General features: G+C 36.9%; 1 protein-coding gene across 1 annotated transcript; it reads left to right on the top strand.

Moving 5' to 3' along the window:
* The first annotated feature begins 227 nt into the window (after positions 1 to 227).
* NEIL3 (nei like DNA glycosylase 3) lies at positions 228 to 21601 on the top strand. The gene is made up of 10 exons (XM_030948193.1): positions 228 to 350; positions 3602 to 3717; positions 5648 to 5782; positions 7069 to 7282; positions 8367 to 8441; positions 10902 to 11068; positions 14105 to 14274; positions 16552 to 16954; positions 18816 to 18990; positions 19810 to 21601. The coding sequence occupies exons 1-10, from the start codon at positions 252 to 254 to the stop codon at positions 19984 to 19986; spliced, it is 1731 nt and encodes a 576-aa protein (XP_030804053.1). The 5' UTR covers positions 228 to 251; the 3' UTR covers positions 19987 to 21601.
* The last annotated feature ends 345 nt before the right edge of the window (positions 21602 to 21946 follow it).

The raw sequence follows: 21946 nt of genomic DNA, 5'->3' as shown, positions 1-21946 counted from the left end.
GGAGCATTTTACTTCTGTAAACCTGGACTGACTGCAGAAACCTATTAAATACCGACTTTTTAAAAGCTGACATTAATTTCTGATTGTGGATCAACTCTTGAAGGAAGATGCACTTGCGCGTATTTTAGATAACAGCAGGAGCTGCCCCTCAGAAGGAAACTAACAGGAAACTGCGGGGCGGTGCCTGGCGGGCCGCACCGCCCTCAGGCGAGCGGGACGTTCGAAAGGCGGCAGCGGCGGCCATCGCGGCCATGGTGGAGGGCCCGGGCTGCGCGCTCTACGGCGAGCGCCTGCGGGCGCGCCTGAGCCGGGGACAGCGCGTGCGGGCCGCGCGGGGCGGCGGTGGCGCGGTGAGGGGACGGGGACACGGACAGGGACAGGGCGAGGGAGCGGTGAGGGCACAGGGACAGGGACACGGACAGGGCTGGGGACACGGACACGGATCGGCGCTGCCGGCCCGGCCGTTGGGACAGGGCGGGGCAGCTGCCTCGGGCAGCGCGGCCCAGCGGTTTTGCTCGTGTCTGTCCGCGGTGGTAAATGGCGCCGGGTGTGGGTGAGGGCGAGCGAGCGGGCAGGAGCCGCTGGGGTGCCAGGGGCTGGCGGGCGGAGCTCCGGGCGGGGTGTTTGGTGCTCCCCGCGCCGCCGCTGCTGTCGCCCGTGGGTGATGGTGGGTGTCATCTGCGGATACTGAATTCTTCCTTGAAGTTGTGAAATATTTCTGTCAGCACCATAATAGTCCAATTGCGGCAGGTCAGATGTGTGAAGACGATTCTGAAGCTGTAGAAACAGGAGATTTGAGGAGTAATGAAGGAAAGCTTTTAGAATCGGTCGTGTTCGCTTAGGATAAACTTCAAATACCATGTTGTTCGTGGAAACGTTAAATACAAGGAAAATTATTGCTGATCTTCCTTCTTCATAATCTCCTCAGTCTAGGCATGTCCTAGATGCTCTTTAAGGTTCTTTCCAAACCAAACCATGCTATGATTCTAATCTATGTGAAACATGAGAAAGCTACACATTGACCTGCAGAAAGGGGGTTTCTATATTTATTTTTTTAAGCAATTTTAATTAGACCAAGTATTTAAATAAAGACTGTGACATTTGGTTTGCAGCCTTTCATTGACAGCATAAAACAGTTCACTAGTATAAAGCTGCTGGGACTTGTGAGACTTTGTAGCAGATGGAGAAATCGCTTGGCTGATAAGTGTGTAGGTACTGTCCTCTGGTTTTGATTACAGAGCTAGCAGCTAAGGTATCTTTTTTTTCCATTCCTCATTTTGCTCATCTTTAAAAGACTGTATGTTGCTTTTGTTGCAAGTAAATATATTGGATTCTGCCAGGCAGAAAGTTGGGGAATTTTTACCCACTTTTAGTGTGTATAAAGCATTGTAGAAGTTTGTGATTAAGGCACAGTAAGATACTACTTCAGTGAAAGAATGTGGTTGAAAATACGTCTGTCGAAGATATGTCTTGAGACTAGTCTTTATAGGTTAATATTTTTCAGGACAGATTTTTGAAGTAAGCAATTATGCTCCTAAGGTTTCAAAAAGAAATCTCACTCCCTCAAATAGATTCGTTATCATCACTTTGTGCGGTAAAAGTCACCTCAGAGCAGCCTCTGTTCATTGGAAAATGACCAACCTAAGGGTCTTGGACTTTTTAGATTTCACAGAGGCTGCTAACCATGGCCAAAGCCTTGCCCACTGCTGAAGATTACACTGTTTAGGAGAGTTTGTACTATGATGACTGTAAGGGTTTGCCTGATACCAAAGAGGTATGAATTTAACTTCAAATATTTGAAAACACAAGTTAGTTTTCCATCTCAGTCATTTCCTATTCTGGTTTATTTTAAACAACCCTGAGTGGATTAAAGTTAAAATAAACTTTATTACACAGCAACAGACTCCAATACTTTTATTGAAAAGCATGAACTGCTTACATGGCAGCAAAATTTTGCTTTCTTCATATTTTGATAACAGACAAAGTAAGTGTTATGCAAGAAATGTTTTTGTTTTCCTGCTTGACAGAATAATAACCATAAAACTCTATAAATGTATATCATTTCAAGGTAATAATATAGTGGGAGATTGCATAGAGAGTAGCTCTGAAATGTCACTAACTAGCAGAAACCTGGTTGATTTGCCAGAGTTGCTTTCATACATATTTGCATTGAAATTGAGTCTTGCAATTGAAGCACTGATATATCTATCTGCCTTGCAGTCAGGGCTATGAGGACAGTGAATCTGCTGTTCACAGGTTTCAGAAGGGTCTGAAGGGACCTTGGGGTGCTGGTCAGGGGGTCCTTCACAGACTGAGAAAAATGGGCTGGTAGAAAGTCAAGTTCAGCATTTGGAAAATCTGCAGAATCTCACACTTGGAACAGAAGAGTGTCACGGAACAGCACAGTCCTGGCTGCTGCTCAGATGGGAAATGCTCTGCATCAAAAAAGGGCCTTAGGATCCTGTAGAAGCTGAGTCCATGTCACTTCCATGTTCCAAGAAGAGGGACAGCCCCATGCTGGGCTCTGCAGGTTGAGGAGAGTGATGCTTACCTCTGAGCAGCAATTGCAAGGCTGCGCCTGAGTCTGAAACTCCCTAGTAATAACAAGATAATAACATACTGGAGTCCTCTGGTATGATTAGCAGGGTGAAGCACATGGTGCTCAAGGAGAAGCTGACAGAACTGGGGTTTTATTTATTGCTCTCCTCAGGTAGCTGTAAGGAGGATATGGAGGAGACAGAGCTAGGCTCCTGTGGGACTTGCACAGTGGGTGAGAAGCAGCAGATGCAGGGGACAATAGGAGAAGTTCTCATTAGGGATTAGGAAAAATTTTCCACCACAACAATGGTCAAGCCATGGAACAAGGCCTCAAAGAGATTGGAGTGTCTATCCCTGGAGCTGCTCTGAATCTGACTGGACAAGGCCCCGGGCTCCCTGTCCTAAGTGTATTCTGCTTTGACCAGGTGTTTGGACCAGATAACCTGTTGACGTCCCTTGTAATTTCAATGTATTTTCATGTGCTATGGAAGAAAATATGACTGCTTCAATCTCACATTTGTCTTGTCCTCTAGTAGTGTCCTACCTGCTGCTTACCTGCTTCTGAGATTAGACTTTAAACTAGCAGGAAGAGAGAGATATCTCTGTGGCCTCAGTGGAGGCTTTTCTGTAACACACAATGCACTATGCAAAATACTGAAAGCCTGTTATTAACATTTGAAGAAGGATATAGATCTGCAAATGGCAGAATTGACACTGACATGTTTTTAATATTCAAACTGTACCTGTTCATTTTGCACCAGTCTGAAACTCTTATTATAAATTCATGACTCAAAGGAAAAGACATAAAATTCCCTGATAAAAAAGATGTATTGTTTCAGTTAGGAAAAAAATTGAGGTAGGTTATGATAGCATTAGTAATAGTGACTGCTTGCTGGGTTAATAGTCCCATTGTTTTTGGTAGAATGCTTAAGGAGAAAATAGTTACTGTTATCCAAACTGGAAAAGTAGTTTGTACAGCTCCTTGCTGAATGTATACTGGTGCTAGACTATAAGCAGTATAAATTCTCTTTAATCTTTTTGTGTGTATGTACTCATTTTTCAGACTGCTGCAAGTAAAGAGAGCAGCTCTGGTCATGATTTCCTTGTTGGACATGTTTACAGGGGTGTGGAGACGTTGGGAAAAGAACTTTTTATGTATTTTGATCAGAAAGCTTTGAGGTAAGTGAGAAAAAGGCTTCCTATGCATTCAGACTGAACGTATTTGTGGGGTTCATCTTGATCTTGCTAATGGCACTTTCAGAGATTTGAAAGTGTTACAGAGAAGCTGCTCATCAGCCTCTCTGCAGTACAGGCGTACTGGATATGTTTAGATAATTTACTGCTTTACTCCAAGTTTTCATGTAAAGGTATCTATTTATTGGCATACTTTGTTCCAAACAGAAAGTTGCGTTTTCTGGAGACAAAGCACTTATAATACGTGCAGTGCATTCAGATCCCTGTAAGATCGTGTAGCATGAAATAATAATTTTTACTTTAAAACTAGAAATCATCAACTCCTTACTACTAGTTCTTATTGAATAACATTTCCTAGGTTTAATTAGCATGCCTTTTCTATTTGTAATTAAAAAGATTTATATTTTGCCCTATTTCAGGACATCAAAGGTAATGAAACACTTTAGAATTAAATTTTATAAATTTCTTAATGCTTTTGAATGTAAATGTGTAGTGATGATTCAATTTTTTTTTCTAGTCATGAACTGAGAAGGTACTAGAATAGCTAATAGTTGTGATTCTTAAAGTTTCTTTCAAACAGTATACTGGAGCTTGGAAAATGCAACCATCAGCTATAAAACTGAATGAAAAATAATTTTCTCGAAGCATTTAATGCATCCCCATTTGTTAGCAAGATGCAAGAGTTTGGTTTAAAAATAAATCTGTCTAGGTTTAAAAATAAGTTTGGCTAGTTAAGCCTGTGCAGTACTAGTCATGGCACTTGAGAATTGAAAATGGCTTTTGAAGATAAAAATGATTGAAACAACTGATCTGACTTGTAAGAAGAGTTTTGGAAAGACACAGGTTTTTAAGTAACTCATAGCATTAATTTTTTCATGTTTTAAAGAGTTAACTTTAATAATAGGCTTAATGACATGTTGTCTTAGCCCATCTGTAAATATTTAAAATGCCTGTCCTTCCTGAAATGTAAGAAAGCTGGGCTTACTGGAAATAGAGACCTGATAGTGCATTTCTTTGGTCATTTATGTAGTTTAGTCTGTTAAATCTTCTTGTAGCTACAAAATAATCTACTTTTTCTGATATACAGTGTATAGTAATAGGCATTCCTGCTACCTTATGGTTTTTAGAACTTGATTGTACCAGGTGAAATTGTAATAAATAAAATGTATGAGATAATAGTCAGACTTGTCCTTTCCTCAAGCATAGCTCCTTGTAGAATATTTTATAAAACTTAAGACCTCTTAAAGCATTACTAATCTGTAAAATGAATGCTTGAAAGGGTCTGTTTTTCTACTTTGCCATCTGTGCATTTTTCAGTTTATTTCTTTTATTAATTTTTAATTGACTTGCAGGTTTTGCCGTGGTTGTAGGCAAAGAAAAGCAGAAAACAACATATGGCAAATACTAATTACGTTGTTTATGATGTTACTGGATTTAGCTGCAATGTGATAACAGTGGTGGGGATATGTGGACTAAATTCTTTCTTTTCATACCAGGTGACTTCTGCCTGATTTTACAGAAAATTTTCTGGTCAAGTGGCCTCATTTCTTTCAGCCTTCCTGAAAGTTTACGAATCTGTGTTAGAAGATCAGCATGTCAAATGAAAAAAATTCTAAGTGCGCCAGAAATGGTGCTTCTTAATGATCAGGTTTGACTTCTGTATAATGCATTATGAAAACTACACAAAACCAGCTATGTTTTAGAGGGATTTTTACTTGGGGAGCATTCTTTCTTCTTTGGGAATTGAGCATTCTGTAAGCTAAGTTTGTTGCTGTGTTACTGGTAATGACTAGAATTAATGTACTTGCATACTGACCTGGTTAGGTAAGGTTCACAGCTCTAAAAATAGACTGGTGTAGTGCTTGGAAACCATAGCAAAGTTAAAATACCTATAAAAACTCTTTTTCTTTCCAAGGATTCACTTTGGTATGAATGGTTCCATGCACATTAATCCTGATGGAAGCCAAGACAGAAATGGAGCACAACCAATTTTGGAGATACAGCTTATGGAGGATACTGTTTGTTTTTGGGATGTGACAGTAGAGTATAGGTAAAGCAGAAACTAATGAAACAATTTATTTCTTTTTATAACTATCTTTTAAGGTAAATGAAAAAATAATGTACAAATTGTTAAGTGCTAGGACTCTGTCAAGAAAAAAACTTTCTAAACATATCATATTTGTTGGTATGGTAATTTGAGTTTGTTACTTTTGTATCAGAGCTTACATACAGTTAAAGTAATTCTATGCCATAGTGTCATTAGGTAGTGTCAAAACTGGGAATGAAAGTTGGATTTAATTTTATCCTTAGATCTGTATGCCGAAGCCATTGCTCTGTTAATTTCTATCCAAGTCTCACTTCTTAACAAGAGTAACAAACAACCTGTCACGATTACTGGTTTCAAGTTTTTATGCTCCCAAGGTTGGGTTTTTATTTTTTTTCTTTATGGAAGCAAATCTTTATAATTGTTCTAATTTACATTAAGCAGATGTTTATGCCCATTAGCACTGTACTTCACATTGCTAAAAAAAACATCAGGAAGTTTGATTTTAGTGATCTAGGCTCTTGAGTGGAAATGGGCATGTAAATTCATGCAACGTATATAAGTGTACGAAAAATTACAAACTACAAAATCTCATGTAAGCCAAGACTTCTTATATGGTATTATTTTCAAATAAGTATGCTTATCCTAATAATACATATCTTAAAATATGAATATATAGTTTTCTAAATTTTGTAACTACTGTTAATAATCTACTACTACATACATCTATTACATAATTGTAATTTGCTCAGTTGATTAGAGCATGGTGCTAATAATGCCAGGATTGAGGGTTTGATCCCCATTTGGGCCATTCACTTAGGAGCTGGACCTCATGATCCTTGTGGGATCCTTCCAACTCAGAATGTTCTGTGATTCTTTGAAATATAATATATAAATTGATTCTACATATATATATATATATATACACACACACATAAATGTCATGTTGTAACTAGTGGACCATGTGACCATACAGTTCGGTATGTTTGAGAGTCCAAACACGTGGGCTTTCCATCTTGGAAGTAGTTTTAAAGCAAGGAACTGGCAAATATTTTTCAAGCTACTAGGAACAAAATGAGATTGGACTAGATGCATGTTCCATGCATGTATCATTGACCTGTTTTTGGAAGAGGTGTTTAATGGAATTTCTGTACCATTTCTTGTCACCGGTATTTTCATGGTTTCTGTTATCTGCCTGTAATGTTCTAATTTGTTGTGTTGTTCTTAAAACCACACTGCAATATTAGAATATATTTAAAATAAAAATTAATCAGTGTATTTTTCTCTTCCAGAAATGCAGCTGAGTGTGAGCAGAAAGTCAGGATGATGGAAAGTTTGGATGTCTGTTCTCCAAAGTTTAGCTTCTCAAGAGCAGAACATGAGATTAAGCAGCAGAACACCCGTATGTTGTGTGATGTGTTGCTGGATCAATCAGTATTACCTGGAGTGGGAAATATCATAAAGAATGAAGCACTGTTTGATAGTGGTCTTCATCCAGCTCTTAAGGTGGGTGAATGTCTCAAGATGGTTTTAAGGACATCAAAATATTAAGAATTTAAATACATGTTTATTTAATATTTTGCTATCTTCTTACCTTTGTTTTGTCATCTGTAATTTCTTAAGTTATTCTTGGACACTAAATGGATGTTTTATCATTATAACAAGAGGTTTTTGTCGTGACACTCCTTGGAGCTGATAAACTTTCATATTTTAAGTCTGGCATCCTGTTAGGCTGCCATTAAACTGACAGTCCATAAATAAGGGAATGTGAAAAGTGCTCGAGTTTTTTTGTTCATTTACTACCCAAAATAGTTTATGTGGTAGAGTTGATAGTTTTTGCAGATGCTTCTTGCACTTCTTATTCTGCTAGCTGGCTTCAGTTGTTTTTTCTACCATTGTTTATCATACTTTTTCTGTTTTAAGATCCTCAAGCATGTTTTCAAACTTTGGTTGAGAAGATGATATTTGCAAAACAGAGATTTCATAGGATGTAAATGGAAACTGGAGAAGATTAGTAACTGAAGTTTTTTAAACATAGTATTTCGAAAATTGTTCATAGGATTAATCTGGATTTTAATTTTATGTGTGATGTGGCAGAGAAAAAAAAAGTGATTTAAAAGTTTGGGTTCTTAAGAAAAATAAATTTGGTTGATACATCTCTCTAATTGGGATGCCTTTGAGTCATGAATTCTTCCTGAATATGTCTCAGAGGAAAGAGCCTCAGATGATAGGTCATAATATGATCCATGAGGAAATTAGGAGGGATGTGAGACTTAACTAACTCTGTTATGTGATCGTGAACTCTTTGGTCAATACAGGGCAAGACAACAGAATTTTCTAGCACGTATTTTGCATGGTTGAGGCAAAGCATGTTGTTTGGTATGCAAGCAGTGAGTTTTTGTATTATAGAATGTAAACATGTACTGTGTTACTGAGATGATACTTATAATACAGAGTCAGGGAATTACCACAACATGGAGAAAAGCAGCTCCACATCAGTGTTCAAAGTGCACCTACACTCATAGGTCTTTTTTTGCCATTGTCTCTTAGCATTGTAATATTCTAAAACTCATTCTTGTCTTTCTTACAGGTTTGCCAACTGACAGATGAGCATATACGTCACTTGGTGAAAATGACACGTGACTTTACCCTGCTTTTTTATAAGGTATTGGCACATATTTCTGGAGAACTTCCAAAATGTTATTCTGGCATGCTAGCTGTGTGTGATCATCTGGTGAAAACAGTATAAAGATGCAACAAAGCAAGTTTTTCCATGAATAGCAGTGTTGGTTTGTGGGCTCTTTATTAATTGTGAATTGTCACGTGATGGAAAGGTAGGGAGAGTCAAGACTGTCAAAATATGCAGTTGGGCCCAAAAGACTTTCACAGATGCAGCCTGAGGGCCAGTTCAATCTTTCTGTGCGTGTGCTGTTATGCCAGTCTGAACATGTCAGGATTGATGTAGGCTAAGCACAAAGTTACATGTAAGGTTACATAAAGATTACTCTTCAAACTAGGAACTAGAGATTGTCCCAGGGAAGTACGAAGGTAGTTGATGTGGCTTCCTATATAAATCTTGAAATAGCAATTAAATTTATTTGGCTAAATAGTTTGCAACTTCTAACAACTTTTTTTTTTCCTAACTCAGATAATGGATTTGGTTGATAAAGTGAAATAAATTACAATTTCTCCCTACTGCTATAACTTCATAGGACTTAATTGCTTCCTGTATAAGCTCCATAATTCATGGGGCTCTTTAAATTTCCACAATAGAAAAAAAGAAAATTTGACCTAATTCTTCTATGTTTTGTTTCTTTATGCTGCAAACAAAAAAAAAAAAAAAAAAAAAAAAAGCAGTAATGACATTTTTGTCTTTTTCTCTTGATGTTCATGAAAGGCAAGGAGCTAGCAGTGCTAAAAAGAATTTTTTTTGGTAGGTGAGGGCACCTAATATTCCTAAAATCATAAAGGCTAAAACTTTAATTTGTTTAATAGTCTGCTTAAGTATCTACTTTCCCTCAACCCACTAAAGAGTACTTTGGTTTGTTGGTAGGGAAATGTTTTCATTTCTCTGAAATTCATAACGAAGTCTGCCAGTAAAGTGACACCTTCTAGTTCTGCAACAACTCTAATACTCAGAAATTTAAAGGCTTTTGGGCTGATAATTAACAAGTTATACTTTCTGTTTAGCCAATTTGAAAACCTCTGTAGTCCGCACTTAGCAGTCAAGTACTTTTAAGAGGGCTAGCCTCTCCTTCCATGTTAGAGACATAACGAAAATATGTTAATGAGGGATAGTGCCTGAATTTTTTTAATAGACTGTTATAGATTGTTTGCAGTCATCATACTGTATCATTGCAGACGCAAAGGTGAAGAATGCTGTTTGTGTAAAAAGCTGTTGCTTTTGTTTGTTTTTTGCATAACTGGATGGGAAAAAACTACTCATAAGAAACTGACTGAAAACCTTGAGGAGGCAGCTGTGAATATTCGTGCAAATATATATTAGTAATTCCTTCTGATTGAATTACTAGTTTGCACTGGCACAAGAATTCTCTTTCAGCAAAACTGATGAATAAGAGCACAGTAGAAGCATATATACTGTGCTCAAAGACACCTGTGTTTTGGGAGAACTCCAAGGGTTTTCATACATTATGGAGCTAGAGCTAGTGAACTCTGCCAGAGCTGTGCTGGTATTACTTGGACAGCTGTGGTATCGTTTGAGCTGAGCCCAAGGATTTGCAATTGTAGGGCAGCAACTTGGGTGGCTCTGCAGAGTTGGCTGCATCTCTACTGGGCTCTTCTTGTTTGGAATTTTTTTTTTTTGCCGCTTTTAGCTGTAGTATGTCTATGCGGACTTCATGGGTGTTTTGGGAATTGTCTCATAAAATGTGCCTGCCAGCTGTCTGGAGGCTTTTCAAGTCACTGCCCTTGGGCTTGTACTGTACTTAATTTAATATGGCTTTCTGCCAGACTCTGGGGAGCTCACCATAGTGCCAAGTGGCTTTTCAAGTAGTTTGGCATGGCCGGGGCCAAGATATAGCTGAGCAACTTTACTGGGTACTACCCACCATTTACAGAATCTTGGGAATATTTCTGCATTGCACAGTTCTTTAGGTTTTGGAAAGGCTTATTAACCCAGACTGTAGCATTGCATCTGAGCTGTGCTGAGTTTTTGGGTCTTTCAGGGTGAGAGAAGGCGGTGTTTGTTTTGTGGTTTATGTTTGTTTTGTTTTCTATGCTGCATTGATTGGAGTTCATTAGCTCTTCAAGAAGACTCCTGCAGGTGTCAGGTCAAAGACAACTGATGCTGATTCAGAGCTAGCTGGTCCAGCTGAACTCAGAGAGTTCCTAGCATGTATTTGCTTGCACCTTGCTAGTATGCTTTTTTTTTTCTGTGTTTTATTTCATTATATGGAGAATTACAGACACTATTATACCTGACTTGTCAATTCTTTACATAAAATAATGTGAAATACAGGGATAGCCTTTATTAGTGTCTCTCTTAAATAACTTCATCTAGTCATTGAGTTGACAATTTATGTAGTGCTTTTTATTTTCAGACTCATGTAAAATTGATCCTGAGTCTCTAAATAGGATTTAGGATTTTAACCATGTTCTGTTGTAGTGCCGCAGAACAGGGTCTCCGCTGTACCGACACTATAAGGTGTACAAGCGCCCAGCCTGCCAGGAGTGCAGTGGCAGCATCACTGTGTGCCGTCTGGGAGACCATAACAGGATGACTTACTTCTGCTCTCGATGTCAAAAGGCAGATCCCCGGCTCGTCAATCTTAGGTATGATGGTAGCGTCATGGTGGCATTTTTAAGCACTTCAAAGTGCTGTTACAGTAAAAGGACACCCCCTTTGAAATAGAATGGATCTGAGTGCATTTTATAACTAAATTAACTATGCCAGACAAAACCAGAACATGTTGCAAGAAAATAAAAAATTGCCTATTGGTATTTAAAAATGGTTAGAAGCTTCGATTCTTTGCTACTATTCGTTTCAAAGGTGTCATCTATTATGAAGCAGCTATTACTTTAATCAAATGTAGGAATTATGAAACAATTCAGAGTACTCAGATTTATTCACTGAAACTAAGTCACCGGAAAAGTTGCCCTTTGTTCTTGGTGTTATCAATGTAAACGGCATGGATGTTTCCATACAATTGAGTTGGATATCATGAAGTAGAAATTTGTCTTTCTTTTTGCAGGATAGCCCCATCAGTCCTGGCATATCTAGATAGCTGTGCATCTGTGCAATTTTCTTCTGGATGTAGAATTATACTGAGGATAACTAACAATTCAGTAAATTCAGAGTGCAGCAAATATTTTAGGGGCTTAGTACTTTTTCTTTCTCCTTATTGGATTTTAAAAGCTTTTGCTATAGGTGTGCTACAGAGACACTTTTGCTTCCACATAAATTGTGCTAGCAGCAGCTTTCCTTCTTTTATTTCAGGAAAGCAGAAAGCACATTTGATATCACAAAGGGTCAAAAGGTAAAAGTTACAAAAATACCTTATTCAGACTTAGGCATCTGTTATTCTTGAAAATTTTCATCTGAGGCTTCAGAATTCAGCCTTTATACTCTGTCAGTCTAATATAAGATGCTGTTTCACTTTGCGACTTTGCCTCGTTAGTGTATGTGGAGGTGTGTATATATATATATATTTTAGATGAGATTTACAGAACACATAAATCCCTCTCCTACCTCCAAGCTTCTTTCAAGACTCAGATGTCTGAAGGGATTTTGCTTAAAGCTTAAAAAATTGCCTTTGAGTACAGATCAAATATCGAAAATTCCAGCATGGAAGATAAATATTTCACAAGCTGATAACCCAAATCTGCTGTAGTTTCCGAAAGTAATAATGAGAAATATTTTGCAAAAATGTAGGAAGACAGCATTCTTCTATTGAGTCAGATAACTAGAAAACAGTGTCAGGAAAAAATCTTTCTGTTTTCTAGAACAAGTAGTGATTTAGCGTTTTGTTGTTGTACTTTTAAATAAACAATTAAAGAGTGCTGTATTAAGTGAAAAACATGGTAGTGGTAGCTATAAAATAAAAAGATGGTTTCTTGTCTTGTCTTATTCTAATGGTCAGTTTTTTGTTTTCTACTGCTCTCTTTTCAATTTTACAGTAATTGTTACTATATAAAATTATGTAGCTCAAGTAATTTATTTGCCATTCCAGGCTTTTCACATTTAAAGACTGGAAGGGGCCCATGTGATTAGACTGACTTGCTACAGATCATAAACTGTAGAATTCAACCTCGTGGTTTTGGGGTCAAGTCAACTAGCTTAGGATTCTGCTCAACTGAAAAAAAAATTAGAAAATACACATTATAAACTTAGCCTATCAAATTCAAATGTACCTTGAATGTAAAGAATAGACCTTTCCGCACATATTTCATAAACTGGGAAAGGGTATGGGTGGTATAATGACAGAACAGATGACCCAGGGCAACAACATGGAATTAAATTCCCAAACATGACACACTGAATATATTCAGTCTAGTAATGCATTTTTTGATAACTGAGTAGAACAATTGATCTAATAATGTGAAAATACCCATTTTGACACTTACAGTTCAGCTGTTTTGTTTGCTAGCCACAGTATTTTGGTGAATGCTGCTGTAATGTCTGTTCTCCCTCTTAACAGCATAGACTCTCTGGAATGTCAGCAGTTTTCATTATCCTCCTTAGTTTTCCTGTTGTGGAAGATGTGTTAGGTAGTGGATATCTCTACCATTATCTTAGAGCTCTAGCCTCTTCTAGAAAGTGATCATTATGGAAAAAGTGATGGGTCAAAGGAGAGTGTCACAACAGTGCCCAACTACAGCATTTGCATTATTGATTGAAGTGCTTAAATTCTTAGGATTAATAAAAGTCTCCAAAAAGTCCACAATTCCACAAAAACTATATAAAACAATATAAGCTTGACAACTTATCAACCATAAGTTGGATAATATCATAGCACTTAGAAGCATACATACATAACTTACTGAACAGGTAAATTCAAGCTACAGTTAATATTAATATGCTGTCAGTGTTTGGATAATATGACAAGAGCAGCCCCTCCTAACAGGAAGCTGTAAAGGAGTAACTATGATTCTAAATCAGCCTATCAACCCAGGAGGTTATAATTTACAGGAAAATAAATACAACTAAATCTTTAGTGGTGTCTGGAGTAGCTTTGTCTTACAAGTCACAGCTAGGTTCCTTAATTTTAAACAGGTTCCTACATTTTAAAAGGCTTTCCAGCAAATGATGACACACAAGAGACTTTCTAACTTTTAAAGCTCTCAGTGCTTTCAGCTGTTGTGATAGCAATGTGGACTTATGTGTAGCATTTAAATGAGGACAAAAAAAAATTATTTGCTAGGCTGTGTGATTTCTGCAGTTCATCATCTAAGCAGTTCTTCATCCAGTAATGCATTTGTTAGCAAATCTTGTGTACAAGAGATGGGGAAAAAGCCCTGAAACAGTCTCTCTTTCTCACCAAGCTTTTTGCTGCATTACTTGGAAATGGCAGGGAATCTGAGAGACTGGGGCATTGTCCTGGAGAGTACACTAGTTGATAATTAACTTTATGTCAATTTCTTGTTTAAATATTTTTATTTGTGTTACTTCTGCAGCAGCTGGAAAGATTTGGCCTTGAGGTAAAGAAAAGAAAAATCAAACTTGAACACTGACATGCTGTCCAAGCTCTGATAGGAGGCTTAACACTGCATGCTGCTTTTCTATAGCCCATGCCTCCCTGCACAGAGTGGTGTAAGGCAATTTGTAGGGGGAACGTCACAAAACACTAACATCATTCTTTTGTTTCACAGTAAACTGCCAGCTAGAAACAGCCTAATTGGCTGGGCATATGGCAGGGGGTCATGTTCTAATGAACATGTTGCTCGGAAATCTGAAGAGGAGTGGACGTGTATGTGCTGCACCCTAATAAACAAGCCTTCTGCTGAAATTTGTGATGCCTGTTTGACTTCAAGACCTAAAGGTAGTGAAGGGTTGTCTGGCATCTGTATTGGGAAAGAGGGGAGGTCTATGATTTCAGTGTAGTTTTTATGTAGAAGTGTCTCATTGTGAATCATATATATATGTAACTAGCAAACCTGAAGTCAGATTCTGAGAAAATCTTACACAGACAATATAGAAACTGTCTTGTCTTAAACCCTGTGAGTGTCATCTTCCAACCTGGTGTGCAGGTGGGATTCTATAGATTAGTGTCTTCAGTGACCCTTTGTTTTTACTGGGGCAAGGAGTGAGAAAAATATCAATTCTTTCAACTCTCTGTAAAATCCTTCAAAGTTTGCAGTGTAAGTCTGAATTAGGTAATTTTCTGACCTTTCATGATTTCTGTAATTTTTTCGTGTGAACAAAAGCCATATATTTTAGTTCCCCTTTCTAAAAGGATGCCAGGTTTCTCTGGGGCTACTTTTTTCCCTTCAAGTTCAGAGTAAAAATGATTCTGAACTTCTTACCTCAATTTGTTGTTTGTCTCTTGTTGGAGCTTTTAATGCTGCTATCTACATGAAATATTGCTTCATTGCTTAATCATTTTATGACTGGAGTGATGTGTGGAAAACCCTTTTTTGACACTAGCTATAGTTCTTTTTCTCAGGTCAGGAATCAATAAAAGTATGTCTTTGTGCCTTACATGACAGTTGTTGGCAACACAGGCTAATCTTGCATAATTCTTCTGCCAAATCAGCACCAGAAACCTGAAAATTTTAATCTGTTCATAGAATAGGATTTACCAACCAACATTTATCCTGGAATTAATGCTGTCTCCTGGCTTTTATAATATATTCTGCCATGTGCACAAATGCTTTACTTTAAGTTTTGAAACAAAACTTGTTCCTTCTCCTGTACTTCTGAGTTTTACTTGTTTAGTTATATGCAATTACTGAAATCAGGTGTGGAATTTGAAGCTGTCTTAGACTCGATGGAAGACTGTTGGGAAATCTTTATTTTTTTAAATATGACTTTATTTTTGCATAGGAGTGATATTTGATTTTTTTTTCAAAATAGGTTTGCTTACCTCTCTTTTTTTAATCCTTAGGAGTCTTTCTCTTCTCACTTGGTTCAGTGTTTGTTTTTTTATGTTGTTTCTAAAATTACCTACTGTCAGCAGAAAAGTTTGAATATTTTTGAGGGCAGGATACTTGGTCTGTAAAATTAGCTGCTGGCCCTACAGCCAAAATAATTCAATCTGTAGACAGATAATTATTTACCATTACATTGCAATTTCCCATGCTCCTTTGCTAAGTACAAGGCTAAGCCAATACTATTCTGTCTTAAAAAGTCTGAATGAAACCAATATGTTTGACTGTGCAGTAGTGGCAAAATGGAAGGTGCCTGGAAACAAGTAATGTTCCAAGTGAAATGTAGAGATTCTTTTTTTTTTCTGAGTGAGAATGCCTTTGGAGAGAGTGTATGTCTCATCTACCCATGTTCTGCTTAATTCCCTCTTTGTTGTATGGAATACACTGGATAATGTAGAAAAGAAAGGACTCTCTCCTGGGACACTGTGGTTTCACAGCTACCTAAAAAGATTGCACATAGGATGCCATTAGGTTTTCACCCTTTTCTCAGGAAGGGGATTACCTACAGCCTCCTTATGTATTAAATTGGCATTAATAAACTATTCCTATTCTTTTGAAATTATTATTGCCCACTAGGAGGGCCTCTGATTCTGTGAAGAAACTGTTGTTTATATCACAAAGCAAATGTCTGGACTGCTTTCTTCTGAAAAGCCTCTTACAGTCAGTAAGTTTGGATGAACACAGTTTGGAAAGGATGGGAACTCTGAAAACACTAGAAACCCCAAAATCTTAATATTAATTTTTGTGTTAATAGTAAGGTAATACTTAAAAAGTGGATAATGCATTGCTGCTTGGAGGTACTATAGTCTTTGATATCCCATTATTGAGGTTATCAAAAGTTATTTTGAAAAAATTAAATACTTTAATCTTTGTGTTTGGGCCAAATTAAATTTTCTATGGTTAAGTGTCTGATAGCTTTAATTTATGTAGTACTATTAATTGATTCTACTCAAGCAATAGTAATGCTATCTTGAAACACATTTTACATGACTAAGAGTGCATGAGTTTTTTATTGTAAGAAATTTTGTACTCATCTAATTTGTAACAGGTTTTGAGATGGTACTGTAAATTTACTCTTTCATTCTCCAATGACAATTTATGAATACAGATCAGAAATATAATGTAGAATTCTATGCAGAAGGATTATAACTAACAACTTTTTTCCTTAGTTCCAAAGATGGAGAGTTTTGAAGATTCTGCAGCCTTTAACACAAACTTAATGAAGTACCCTTGTAATGATTTCAGAAAACCAAGCACAGAAATAAAGATCAATAGGAAAACTGCATTTGGAACTACAACTCTTGTCTTAACAGATCTTGGTAACAAAACTGTTTTGAGAAATGATATCCAGGTATCTGGTGGACATTCTCAGTGTGTTTTTCCAAAAAGCAATTGTAAACAGATCCAAAGCAATGCCTGCCAGTCAGGGGGAAGCATAGATAAGGACTGCTCAACAAATACAGCTGCCCTGGCTTCGTCCTCCTGTCAGCAACCTATCTCTTTCAAACACATACAGAAGAAACAGAAAACTGACCATGTACCTTTGGTTCACCCATATAATACAGCAATCAGGTATGTATTCTAAAATGAAAGCAAGTATTTATAATCCCATAAACTAACTTTATCCTTAAATATTAATTGAATACTGTGCTGTTTGGCTCAGACAGTGTTGTCTTTGGATTTCTGCCAGAGGTAACTTATTCTAGGCTAACTATAATTTCATTCAGATTTCAAAAGGACTGAATTACCTAGGCTGTCATTAGAAAAGTCCTGATTTTGGCATCTAGCCAGTACTGCTGTAAGCTAAACAGCTGTTCATAGTTCAGCTATTCCCATTGAATAGGCCAGTCTAGTTTTAATAGGTCAAGCACATTTCTACCTAAGGAGTTGCCTGATCTTAGCACTGTAGTTGCTATCTGCTTAGAGAGATCTTAAAATCAGTGTGAAAGATTACAAAAGGAAGTTGTCTGGATGAATGTATTCTAATTGAAGTTATTTGTCAACTGCCAGGTTTTAGCGTTGTTCCTTGAGAGGAAGATCTGTACAGTTACCTTGATGAGCTTCCCATCACTGCTTTTACTCTTAACTTCCCTCCCCATTCTATATATAACCACTTCAGTGCTCGACCCATACTTTTATTTACAGAGCCCTGTTCAGACACATCCATTGCCTAGTTAAGAGAAATGTGAGAATCTATGAGGGTTGTCACGGAAAAGTTGGGCAGATAGTAACAACAGTAATGGGAGTGCAAGGTAGATGTCACTTACAATGGTAAATTATGCAGGCTGAATGTGAAATATTGATGATATGTTACAAAATTCTTCATCATGTGTCTGTTCTGAAATACAGAAATTACTTCTTACATTGCTGAAGAACCAGTTTTGAAATGATGTCGCTGACTAGGCAGGCTAGACAGAATGAATACAATTCCTCTTCACACTTTCAGTACAGACTGAGGAACTGAGGCTGTAGGCGGGATAATTGAGAATACAGAGGACTGTAAACAAGAAATGAGATAGTATCAATCATGACAACAGGTTGTTGTAGCAAGTCATCAACTGAAATGCTTTTTTTTATAGCATTTTCTTAAACAACCAAAACCAACAAAAAATCTGTTGGTTATTTTTATCTTCTTGTGTTTTAATGAGGTGTTGGAATAAAACTGCTGGTGTCTGCAGGACTGCAATCATCCAGACATAGAAGACAACATAAAATTCCTAAGCTGATAACTTGACCAGAATGAATTAATATTTTCTTCTTTCATTAAGGTTCCATTACTGCTTTTCTGCTCTATAAATATATTGGAAAGATACATTCCAGAGCATTAATCTTTTTCATGTCACTATTTTTAAATGAAACCTTGTGTATTTTAGATAGTCAGAAACTGTCTCAATCATGAGGAAGAAGGAAACTTTATCCCTTTCAGAGAATTCCATTTCATCCCATCATCTGGATTATTTCTTTTTCAAATGTGATTTGGAGCATTACTGTAACTTTTCAGTAAAGAGGGTGGGAATCTTCTCTGAAGCATACAATTGTCTTCAGACTGGAGTAATTAGTGGTATTGGTCTTTTTCCGGCTGAGAGCAGAATACTCTTTTAGAACATATCAGAATTTGAGGTGGGCAGTATAACATCAGTAGTAATATTTATTTTGTTTCATACATGAATTTGAGTACTTCAAAATAATTTAAGATATGGTGGGGAAAACTGGTATAGTACCTCAAGGGCAGCACACAGTCATGTCTATTCACAACTTGCAATCATTCAGATTTAAAGGTGCACGCAATAGGGTGCATTAGAGAAGCAAGTCCTTTGTCTGTCACTGTGTGCAAAAGTACACTGGGTGAGCTATTGTCATAGTAGGAGAGAGTTGTTTGGCTGCTAATCCCTTTTAAATTATGCAGAAGTAATTTTGTCACCTGTCATTACAGCTCACCTCAAACTAATGTGACAGATGCTACTCGTATGTTGAGCGTGGGGCGTCCTCGCTGCAGTAAACACAACCGTCTCTGCAGCCTCAGAGTTGTGAGAAAGGATGGAGAAAACAAGGGAAGGCAGTTTTACTGCTGCCCTCTCTCCAGGGAAACTCGGTGTGAATACTTTCAAGTATGTATAAGACTTCAGGACCTGTTTTTGTTTTTATAATCAGTGCTTGTTCCTGCAACCTCCTTGGCCCAGTGACTTGTCAACCATGGACAGCAGAAATATTCCATTTAAAGTTTGTCATAAATACTGTTGCACACTGAATTGAAACTAAGAGCATAATAATATCTATTGAACTTAACAGTTTTAGTTACTTCTCTTAGTGTTGAGATGGCACCTACTTGTGCAAATGCTCTTAATCTACTTCCAAGTGATGTGAAACAGATGCATAAGAAAAAATACTGGTTTGAGGGAACTTGTAAAAGTTGTTCAGATCAGCTTCTTCCTGAAAGGACTGTAACAAACTAGATCTAATTTTTTCTGGCTAGCCAAAATCCTGACAATCTCTCAGGATGATGATTCTGTAATCTGCCTGGGCAAACCCTCCCACTGCTGCACTAATACCTAACATGACCTTCCTAGCTGCAATTGGTGGCATCTGCTCCTTGCTACAGATGTAGATGTCTTAAAAGAGTTTGACCTGAAAAGTGATCTGACAGTCATGACTATCAGGTAGTTAATAGATGGACTCAAGATAGTAATGCCTAAATTTGAAAAAAAACCTATGTGCTAACATAATTTCAATTTACACCAGTCGAAGTGCATGCAGTTGCAGTTGATGTTAAAGAAAAATCTAAAAAGTGTTCACAAAAGTGATAAAACTAATCTAAGTACTAGGAAGAATTTCTTCTATGGCATCCCCTGTAGGTCTTTTTCTATTGTCTCTTTTAAAATAAGGAATTCATAGCCATCACATGTGCCTGATACCTGTTTCTTTGGCAGTGGGCTGACTTGGATTTTCCATTTTGTAACCATGGCAAGCGATGTGTTATGAAGACTGTGTTGAAGATGGGTCCCAATAATGGAAAGAACTTTTTTGTGTGCCCTCTTGGGAAGGAAAAACAGTGTGGCTTCTTCCAATGGGCAGAAAATGGGCCAGGTATGCAGATTCTTCCATGATGCTTGCATTACAGTTACCTGTTCTTCAGGATGTCTTAAGTGCCTGTAACATTCGTACTAATTTCTGTTTTGTTCTTTTTCCCTGTTCACTCATTAACTAGTAAAAGAGCTCCAATGTAAAGAACAGATCTAGAAAGAGTAATTTTACATAGTCCTATAAAAATTAAACACTGCTTGTATGCAGCCTACAATTATGAAATAAACATTTAGCTTGCAACATAGGGTCATATACTATTGTATTTCTAATAAAAAATTGCACTGTTTCCTTTTTACGTGTATTGTTTTAAATTGCTTTAAATTTTCATGTATTGTTTTAAATTTTCTTAAGTGTAAATATGTTTTTAACAAAAGTGAATAAAAAGAATATACTTTATTAAATACCAGTCTGTGCTTTCTCAGAGCATAAGATGAAACAGCAATGAACTGTACAATTCAAATGTTACAACAGTTGATTGACCTTGCTTATATTTGGAAAATGACAAAAAACTTCCCTAAAACAAATAACATGACTCTTTGGTTTTCTAAATTATATATTCTAAATCCATGTCTTAATGTTTTCTTCTAGTTACTACTGAACATTTTGCCCCCAATCCATATATAATAGATAATAAAATCTTACCTCCAAGAGAGCTAGAACTCAGTTTGTTTGTTGGTTTTACCATGATTTGCTGAAGCAAGAGGTAAATAGAATATGGTAAGCTATCAAATCAGAAACAGAATTCTTCAACTCTTTAGGAAGTGTACTATAGATACCAAGGAAAATGAGACTAATGAAATGGTCATACATCATTCAATTGCAACCAGTTTTAATTGAAAATAATGGGAAATAGTGTTGCTTCCCAGCAAAATATGTGGGATGAAGCACCTTGCAAATGATTCTTTGGTCTGTGCAAACACTTGTGGTATTTTGTTTTATGGAGGACTACTTGATTTTCTTGAGAACATTGTATAACTTCATTCCAATTAAATCTTCTATTCCATGATGCAAAGGAAACCGCTTAATTCTTTTCCTAAGCAGCACAAATTCAGAGGCTTTTTTTCTTCCTCTTTTCAGTAGCGTTTGATACCTTTGAAATCTTTCAAAACTTTCTTTACATGAAGAAAATCTTTTTTAATCAGACTGTAGAAACTATAATCTTTATGTTGGTCAATGGCCTCTTTCCAAATAATATATCTCTTTCATGAGGTACAGAACTCCACTTGAGAACAAAACAAGCTACTTCACGTGTGAGGACTTATTTTTCCATTGCCGTCTCTTTCTATGATGCTTCTTGTTGCAATGATATGTTGCTGCTAGCTTGTGCTTATACATCTAAATCTTTAAAATTGCAATCTGACTGGTTCCTCACTTGTACAATTCATTATGGTGATAGTGTTTGATTATTTTTAAATTGTACATGCTTTTGGATGTCTAGCACAGGGATTAATCTTCAGCAGTTCAGTTAAAGTTGAAAAATAAAAAAGAAATACAACCATTTCTGATTACTTGCCTTCTATGAATGTTAAGATTTCTCTGAAGCTGGAGGTTAAATGAATTTTTCAAACTTTAACACATGAAAAATAACAGTTGGGCTCTTACATATTTTTTATCTTAATAGTGAGATGAGAAGTGAATATCTGTTTAAATAAAATGCATACAAGTTTTAAAGGATTAAGTGCATTTATTCACTACTGCAATCACTTTACTTTTTCTGTTCTTGTATTTCTTGACTATGTTGTATATGGCATATTTGTACCAACCTAATTTTGCTATATATGCTAATTGGGTAATGTCACAAGGTGAGGAACAGCAGACAGGGAAATCAAAGGGCAAGGACACCCTGAGATTATCACAGTGAACAAGAAATGAAGGAATCTCACATGTTTACACTTAAAATAGGAAACTAAACAAAAGACTGTGAATTCTAATTCATTAGATGCCTCTGCAAACCTTACTGCTTTTGCCAACACTGCTTTTTAA

The sequence above is a fragment of the Camarhynchus parvulus genome, chromosome 4 (assembly GCF_901933205.1).
Source record: "Camarhynchus parvulus chromosome 4, STF_HiC, whole genome shotgun sequence".
Taxonomy (NCBI): Eukaryota; Metazoa; Chordata; class Aves; order Passeriformes; family Thraupidae; genus Camarhynchus; species Camarhynchus parvulus.
The sequence above is the reverse complement of the archived record's forward strand: the minus strand, read 5'-3'. Positions and strand labels throughout refer to the sequence as shown.

Excerpts from the sequence above, each read along its gene's own strand:
- NEIL3 (XM_030948193.1), top strand. The coding sequence starts at position 252 with ATGGTGGAGGGCCCGGGCTGCGCGCTCTACGGCGAGCGCCTGCGGGCG. Across the intron at positions 351-3,601 it reads CGCGGGGCGGCGGTGGCGCG|ACTGCTGCAAGTAAAGAGAG; the intron begins GTGAGGGGACGG and ends CTCATTTTTCAG. Across the intron at positions 5,783-7,068 it reads GATGTGACAGTAGAGTATAG|AAATGCAGCTGAGTGTGAGC; the intron begins GTAAAGCAGAAA and ends TTTCTCTTCCAG.